The sequence below is a fragment of the Rattus rattus genome, chromosome 7, assembly GCF_011064425.1.
Source record: "Rattus rattus isolate New Zealand chromosome 7, Rrattus_CSIRO_v1, whole genome shotgun sequence".
Lineage (NCBI taxonomy): Eukaryota > Metazoa > Chordata > Mammalia > Rodentia > Muridae > Rattus > Rattus rattus.
The window spans coordinates 5,952,711-5,961,535 of NC_046160.1; the positions used below are offsets into that span (position 1 = coordinate 5,952,711).

Genomic DNA, 8,825 nt, shown 5'->3' on the forward strand with positions numbered 1-8,825 from the left:
GTTACGATTTTAACACTTCGAGAGGTCAGCTTGGTCTACAGACAGTCAGGGCTATGTAGAGAGACCCTGCCTCAAAAAACTAAAACCCAACCCCCAAAAATCCCAAGTTAAACATAGGAGGTATTTTCATACTGAGCGATACTATTTGTTTTTCTAGACAAGGTTGCTCTGTGTAGCTCTGGCTGTCCTGGAACTCACTCTGTAGACCAGGCTGACCTTGAACTCAAGAGACCCTTCTGCCTCTGCCTCCTGGGATTAAAAGTGTGTGCCACCACTGCCCAGCTGAGATGTTATTTGTATTTTGTATTATTTCTGTAATTTTTCTGATTAAAAATTAACAAATTAACAAAGCACCCTAGAAAAACATTGAAAAAAATCTAGTGGATAAAATTAAATTAAGATTTTTTCTTCAAAGTAATTTTAAAACCATAATCAATGTCTATTTTTTCATTGTTTATAGTAGGTCTCACATTACACAGTGATATGCATTTAAGATCCTGCAGATAAAAACAGAGAATATGCTTTTGGTCTCTGGGTAGGCTGAGGGTTTTAAAGGTGGAAGGCCCAACCCTAAGAAGGCAACAAGAAAAACCTTCATTCACAGCAGCCCCCGGCAGGCTACAGTAACATCACTGAAGATGCAGAGGCCAGAGGCCTTCTTTATTTCTGAGGGAGTGGCAGCGGGGGTTGGGGGGTGTTAAGGAAAGCTTTGTTTCCTGCTTCAAAGAACATTCCCAAACAGAATAGATGTATTCTCATTTGAATTTAAGATAATGCTGACAGAACACACGTCTCTGAACTTCAGTGCCTGCCTGGACAGTCGGGCCCCATGGCGGTCAGTCACACGTAAAAGAAACTCACTTTAGCAGCAACAACAACTTTAAATAAAAATGCAACTTATCTTAGACTTGTGGCAGGACTGGTCACCAAGGATCCACTCTGCAATAATGGTCTCAGACATTATAGCTCATGAAAATGCAGTAACTAAGGCGCTGCTTGTTCTAAGAACTGCGATGTTTGTGAGAAAGTGAGAAATCTCAAGTCTGGATGTCAAGTTCAGAGCAAAGAATCAGTGATTTCACATTTGCAATATCTATAAATAAAACGCGTGGGTCAGATAGGAATTATATGGATAATGTCCAGTAGACAGTGCGTACAGAAGTAGGGAACACCTTACTCATTAATTATACAGATAATGTCGAGTAGACAGTGCGTACTCATTAATTAGATAATGTCGAGTAGACAGTGCGTACAGAAGTTGGGAAACCTCGTTCATTAATTTTGTCACTTATCTAGTTCAGTAAAATGCTCACAAGGAAAATATCCACCTAAGGCAGAAACTTCATTCACAACTTCATGAGAGCAGACAGATCAATACTGATCAACGTCCCTGCTTCGGACTGAATCATTCATCCTCAAACAGGTCATTTTGTAAGATGGACATCCGTGTTACGCTTGAAAAGCCGAAGCACAAATACAACCGTAGAGTGGGAATCTTCATCAACAGCCTAGACGGAAGTCTGCTTGTAGTTTTTAGTATCCAAAACCTTTTTGCCACACATCGCACAGATGCCTGAAACAAAAAAAAGCATGTGAGCAGCAGCCAGTTGCTCTATTTACGTTAAACTAAAGCTCAGTGGGGCTGCCCGGCTCGTTCATGGGTCAAGCGCACTTGCTCTGTCATCATGGAAACTAGAGTCTGGAGTTCAACATTCACATCTGCTCACAAATCCCCATAATTTCAGATCCAAGTAGGGTGCAGACAGGAGGATCCTTGGGGTTTGCTGGCTTCTACCCCAACTGAGAACAGGAACCTCAGGGTCAGGGAGAGACCCCGCCTCACAACGTGTGGTAATAGAGACGCCTTCTCTTGGCTTCGGGCACACATGCCTAATGCGTAAGTGAGCTGCACACATGACCACACACTCAGACACAGACACAGATAGGACAGAGCTGCACACATGACCACACACCCAGACACAGACACAGATAGAAGGACAGAGCTGCACACATGACCACACACTCAGACACAGACACAGATAGAAGGACAGAGCTGCACACATGTCCACACACTCAGACACAGACACAGATAGAAGGACAGAGCTGCACACATGACCACACACTCAGACACAGATAGAAGGACAGACGGAGAATCTTTAAGAACTTCAAAACGTCATAAAAGAGAAAAAAGGATATCCTTTTGACTACAAATTTAAATTCTATTTTATCTTAGTAAAAAAGGGTATTTGATTAACAACTCAAAGGTTACTCCTTTCAATACTTAAACCAACAGCAAATGAGATAGATTTAAGTCGAAAAATTGAGTTAAAGGAACATACCTTTCTTGTAGGCACAGCCTTGACAGTAATGAGAACCTGGCTGGTGTACAGAACTTTTACAAATTCTGCAAGTGGAGAACTTATTTTTTCCATATGGATCAAACCTAGAGAGTTAAAAAAAAAAAGATATTCATACCACAATAGAAACTTTTGTGTGTGTGTGTGTGTGTGTGTGTGTGTGTGTGTGTGACAGGCTTTCTCTGTATGGCTCTGGCTATCCTGGTACTTACTCTGTAGACCAGGCTGGCTTCTAACTCACTGAGATTCACCTGCCTCTGCCTCTCCAGTACTGGGATTAGATATGGGTAAGCCAATTACTAAAAACGGGAGGGAGGATTCCATATGTTCACTATGTACATATGTATGTCATATGTGTGCAGGTAGTATGGAAGCCAGAGGGTTTGGGTTCTTTGTAGATGGGGTTACACGTGGCTTTAAGAAGCAAACTCATGTCATCTTTCCAGGACCATTCCCCTTCCCTGCCCCCCTCCCTTGGTGAACCCAGGCTGGGATGACCTTGACCTCCTGATGCTTTTGTCACCAACACCTAAGCACTGGGGTTACAGGCACATGCCATCACGCCCGGCTTAGTTTTTGCTCCACTCTGAAGGTATATAATATATTCTGGTGATGGTTTCTGTGAGAAGTAATATAAACTCTCATCAGCAGACCCGACCATAAAGGGTTAATCTCAATGCCCAGCAATAGATGAATACATGTACAGTTCACTTTAATGAGACAGGCGCATTTCCTAATGACTACTCACTTTAACAAGCTTTTTCTACTGACTCCACTTGGTCCCTTTGGATAAAGGGATTTCTACTATATGAACATGGTATCTTACAGGAAACAGAGGGCAAATAACTTTATAAGAAATAGTTCTCCCAAAACTGACTATTTGCCTTCCTCCAGAATAGCTATTTACATTTTCTTCATGTGACTTTATAGTCCTGGTGTCTTGTTTGGACTATAGCATATGAGATTCTTTTAACTTTTTTACCTTTATCTGTGTATTTTAATTTTATGTGTACATGTGTCTTCCCTGCATATATGTGTATGTGTCAAGTGGGCTGTGCCTGTGGGAGCCAGAGGAGGGCACTGGATCCTCTGGGACTGGAGTTAGGGATGGTTGTGAGCCACCATATAGGTGCTGGGAACTGAACTCAGGACCTCTGGAAGAGCAGCCAGTGCTCTAACCACTGACCCATCTCTCCAGCCTTATTATCTCATTATTAAACAGACACCTTTCACTTGTTTGCTCATTTGACTTTTAAGACAGATTCTGGCTCTATAACCCAGACTGTCGTGACCTTTGCTATCTTCCTGCTCAGCTCCCCACAGGTACCACGATGGCTAGGCAGCAGGTAAATTTTTAGAGGTTAACTTTTCTAAACTGAATCACTTTACTCCCACAAGAGTTAAGTAAAATTTGTTTAGATTTGGATGTTTAGAATCCTTTTCAGAAACCATATTTTTATTGTTCTAAAATGACATTTTAACCTTCAAATGAACTCTTACCATCAAGTGGCAGCGTTTAGTTCTTTTTCTAAAGATTCTATCATTTTTAAAATTATGTTTCTATTGTGTTTGTGTGGGGATGTGTGCTGCTGAGGCCAGGAGACAGTGTGGATCCCCTGAACTTGGAGTCACAGGCCGTTTGTGAGCCTCTCGATGTCCAAACAGAACCCAGGACCTCAGGAAAAGCAGTGCGTGCTCTTAACCACTGAGCCAGTTCCCCAGCCGCACAGAGTTTCTTGCTCCTTATAAATAACGGAACTGAAAATTTAATGTAATACAGTAGCATACTTTCTAAAACATGCTAGAGTACTCAAAAATAATAGCTACACTTCAGAAATATCAGAATAAAAGGAATGGGATGTATATGAAGTTGCACGATTCAGATAAATAACTAGTAAACCCGGTCTTAGCAAGCATTGTCTTGCAACAATATATAGTCTGATGCTATGTGCCAGCCACTTTATAAAGTAAAAGCTTCACTTTTATTTCTTTTAATTCCTACTGTACTGACACTCAATGGCTACTTACTCACTCAGCAGATTATCTAGAGTGCTTTCTATATCCAATACTGCCCTAAATACCAAACATGAACACTACGGATTCCCTGCCCTCACCCAACTGTTATAGAGAAAATCCCAGCTAAAAGCTGGCGGAGAGGAGAGAAATGCTGGTTAAGGACCCCTCTCTGAGATCAGAGCTCAGTCATGTTTCAAGTGACAAGAAGTCAGGAGGAACCTCGGAGCACCAAATACTGGCCTTAGGTGACAGTGGAGTCTCAGAAGAGGAAGCCACTATATCATGGAAGACTTGTAGTAGAGAGCTCAGATTCTGCTCTACTGGAAAAGGAAAGCCATCGGAAGGCTTTAAGCAAAGGAATCACATGATCTTTCTGTATGCCCATTCTGGCTAACAACCCTTCACTGTGGTAAAGTAAGCAAGGAACTGGGGTAGCAGTGGGAAGGGTTCGTGTGAAAGTTTAAATTAAATATAATGAAGCAATGTGTCAGAATTGGGGAGATTTTGTCCTCATTCTCAGAGATAAAATAAAATCGAGTCTTCTGTTACAATAGTAGAAAGCGGTATCTACACATGTCGGATAAGGTGGAGAAGGGGCCCACAGCAAACAGTCCGTCTCTGTATGCAAACATGACCACAACAGGATCAGGCAAAAGTTCACTCCGCTAGGCTCGCCACTTAAAACATGAACTTCACGACTGCCCCAGGGATGCCCTCGCTTACCTTGCTTTCTTCGAAGTCAGAGCTTTGTTTTCGTTCAGCTTCCTTCCACCACTTTCTATATGTTAAAAAGGAAAAGTGCATACATGGTGGGCCATTCACTTTTGTGCATTTAGCATGTAATGTGCAATACCCAAACTCACCCTGACTTTCAATCAATAAATGCGCACATCATAGCCCAGTTTCTGATGAACTTGGTATAAAGTGTGACTGCCTCATTACTCAGTCTTAGGGTAACTCTGACAACGCGTACCCTCGCTTTGTATGTGTGACATCTGTCTACTTTGGTGTCAGAAACCGAACACAGAGAAACGCTGGGTCCCCACTACTGAAGACAGACTTCGCTGTGTGGGGTGGTTTGTTTGGTTTTATTTTGTAGATAGGGTTTCTCTGGGTAGCCCCTGGCTGTCCCAGAACTCATTTTATAGACCAGGCTGGCTTTGAACTCAAGAGATCTGCCTGCTAAGTGCTGGGATTAAAGGCATCGAGTGCTGGGATTAAAGGCATGTATCACCCCACCAGGCCTTGGTGTATGGGTTTAATAAAAAACGTGAAAGCAGTTTAAATTTGTTCGAGAATGTAAAACTTTTAAGATGTAGGAAGGAAATTTAAAATACAGACTTTATTAAGCTGAATCAAATAAAATACACTGAAATAATAATTTCACTCCTTCTTGACTATCTATATGAGGAGTCCATTCATGAAACTCAGATGATGAAAAAGATATGAATTCACAGGGGAATCCAGTCCTCTTTGTGTTTAACGGACGAGAGAGTCATCATCTAACACTGCACTCTGCAAACAGTGAAGCCCTGAGCTGTGTCCACAAGCGCTTGATCCAGCTCCTGTTTCCTAATGGCAAGCAGTACCTGTGGTGTTCCGGGCCCCGTCCTTCCATGTGTCTGGAGTGATAACCCTGCCGAGTTTCTTTTCACCTATTGTAGCAAGATAGCAAAAGAGTACAACTGTCATCTAATACACACACTGTGTGGAAATAAAATAACGAAACGCATTTCTCTGCTAACGTTACAATAATAATTTAAAATAATAAATATACTGTATTATGCCTGAAGTACATAATGACATGAAAAGTGAGATTACAGTAGGAACCTACTAACACCAGGGTAGAAATCAATGAATGAATGATAGCAACTGTGGGCAACAGATACTGGTTCTAAATAAAACTTCCAGGACAACAAGATGCTCTACCAACAGCTCCCACTGATTATACTTTAAACAATTCTGACAAACGTATTCATTCCTCCCACATTCTCTAATCACCTAGTCTGTACAAAGCACTGTGGGAGGTACTGAGGAAAACAAAGCCATGAGTCTAGATTCAGGGGCTTAGACCCAAGTTCACTAGCTCCTTAACAGCTCGTAGGCTGATAGCTGGGAGGAAACGAAGCAGGTGGGACTGCACAGAAACCTAGAGCATGTGCTTATAACCTTTTCTTGTTCTGACTCTACAGCGTTTCCAAGTGACTGGAGCCTTTCTGAAAAGTGAAGAAGCCTCAGTAGAACTATAAGCTGGAAGCCTGAGCTGTGAACTAAGGAGATGGAGCTTAAGTGTTGGGAAAGTAGATGAGGAGATGAAGTCAAACAGTAAATAAAGGACACATCCCCAGGTCGGGCATGGGGAGCTCAGGGTACCACAGTGCACAGAGTACTCTGACTAGCTCAGCGTGAGGCGGGAGAAAGGAGGTTGGAAGGATAGCTTAGGTCTTTGTCTGTAGAGGGCCTCGGACGTCAAGATCCAAATGGACAGTTACTTCTTACAGTTTAAGTAGGGAAAAGGTCAGGTGGAGAGGTGAACTGGATACTCAGTGGTATGGATGTGCTAGCTGAGGCCGAACATTCCCCAAAGATCTAACGGAGCAACAGAAACAAAGCAGACCAAGACCAAACTCCCTGGAACCTAGTAAATGGAAGACAACTCTAAAAATTTGGAGACAAAGAACTTTTTTGAGCAACTTATGACAGAAGGAAAGGCAGAACTGAGGTGGCTGCCTGACAGTACAGCTTCTGTATGAGCAGGAGTTCAGTTTACATACAGGGTGAGTGTAATGAGCACACAGACTAGGAGGTTACAAATAGTAAAACATTAGATTTTTCAGAGGAGTAACTATAATAGAAAGAAATGGCCTTTTATTGCACAGCACAAAGGACAGGGTCATATCTACATTTAGGCCACATTTAATTAAACACTTTCCCCACTTTCAAAAAGAATAAAAAGCTGTTTGAGAATGGAGCTGATGAAGGGAAGCTAGGAGTGGTCTTCCCGAGGGAAGGGCACGCCAATTGGTTGTCCAGTGCTAATGGTCAGCCCTGAAACATACATCCAAGTAACAATATATGAACTGAGCAGGCTGCATTTATAAAACGACTATATACATGTATGCATTCAATACAATTAGTGAAAAAAGAGGTCAGGAATTTGATGGATATACGGGAGAGTTTAGAGGGAGGAAATGGAAGAAAGAAATGTTGCAATTATATTATCTCAAAAATAATAAAGAAATAGAATTTACTGGAAAAAAAAAAGAATGGTGGCTGAGTCTGATGCCACAGCTACTTGGGGGTGTCTGTGTCCAGAGTTCTATGTACTGTGGTTGTATATATTAGCCATTAACTGAGATACAAGTTGGAATCTTGTCAGAGAAGGCTGTCTAGCCCAAGAAAGAGATCAAGAAAAGAAAGCCGTTTTAAACAAATCAACAGCTTTTGCAGTAAAAAACAAAAAACAGAAAACGAAAAAACAAAACAATAAGTATTTTCAACAAATCTCAGGGGTTTCATTGGAATTACTGAATGGTAACTTAAAGAGTTAAAAAGACCTTTCTAAAAGCCAGGGATGACTACATAGATTTCTTTGGTGATGATGAGACTCTCTCCTTCACCTGACCTAATGCTGTATTAATGAACTGATGGGATGGTATAAGATATTCAATTAAACTTAATTTCAGATGACCACTGAATTAATTTTTAAAGTAAAATCTGTATTAAATGTGGCATGTTTTGTAGTAAGGAACAGCAAACAAAAGCCAAGATTTAAATATTATGCGGGATATATTAATGATACTAGAAATTAATCATTGCCTATAATCTTATAATGTAACTGAGAGCCTGGGATTTATATTTGTTACACCTGGCAACTCTAGATGCTACCAGAAAGATTTTAAAGTCTCTGGGATCCTGTCAAGAAGTTATAATTAAAGAGATCCAAGAAGGGCGCGAGGACGGCGACAGAGACAAGCATAGATGTGCAGAACTGAGACCATTCTGAACACAAAGCATAGGGCTATAGGGTCCCGGGATAGGCAAGGACCGTGGGGCAAGGAAGGAAGACAAAGGTTATACTACAGACCGGTGAGAAAAAACAAAGGCCGAAATCCCAAGAGAATTTCGTCGGGTTCCTCCAGCCTCCACCTCCCACAGAAGCAGCGCCTTAACTTACACTTTTCACACACCATCCTTCCACGGGTCGTCCTGTCCCCTCAACCCGCAAAGCAGGAGCAGCTGCCAAAATACATCAACAACACAGCTGAGAAGACTTCCTCTTCCGGTTACGTCAGCTCGCTTCCGTACTCAGCCCTCCCGCTCCGGCCTATCCAGGATGGAGAAAGTCGCGGGAGGGATAAACGCGAGCTCATGGGCGGGGCTTCCTTTATCGGTCCGCCTCTCCTCTTCAACGATTGGCTATCCGCTTGTGAGTCCCCGCCTTCTGGTCTG

The 8,825-nt window shown here is 42.1% G+C and overlaps 1 protein-coding gene across 1 annotated transcript; it reads right to left on the minus strand.

Moving 5' to 3' along the window:
• Nucleotides 1-415: 415 nt before the first annotated feature.
• Cript (CXXC repeat containing interactor of PDZ3 domain) lies at nt 416-8,679 on the minus strand. The gene is made up of 5 exons (XM_032908728.1): nt 8,551-8,679; nt 5,963-6,028; nt 5,097-5,151; nt 2,340-2,443; nt 416-1,573 (listed from the first exon to the last, which is right to left on the minus strand). The coding sequence occupies exons 1-5, from the start codon at nt 8,564-8,566 to the stop codon at nt 1,509-1,511; spliced, it is 306 nt and encodes a 101-aa protein (XP_032764619.1). The 5' UTR covers nt 8,567-8,679; the 3' UTR covers nt 416-1,508.
• Nucleotides 8,680-8,825: the final 146 nt, after the last annotated feature.

What these genes read in the sequence shown, in the direction of transcription:
- Cript (XM_032908728.1), bottom strand. An exon ending in CGGGGCCCGGAACACCACAG is followed by an intron (nt 5,152 to 5,962) that starts GTACTGCTTGCC and finishes TTTAACATATAG; the next exon opens with AAAGTGGTGGAAGGAAGCTG. An exon ending in CTGACTTCGAAGAAAGCAAG is followed by an intron (nt 2,444 to 5,096) that starts GTAAGCGAGGGC and finishes TTAACTCTCTAG; the next exon opens with GTTTGATCCATATGGAAAAA.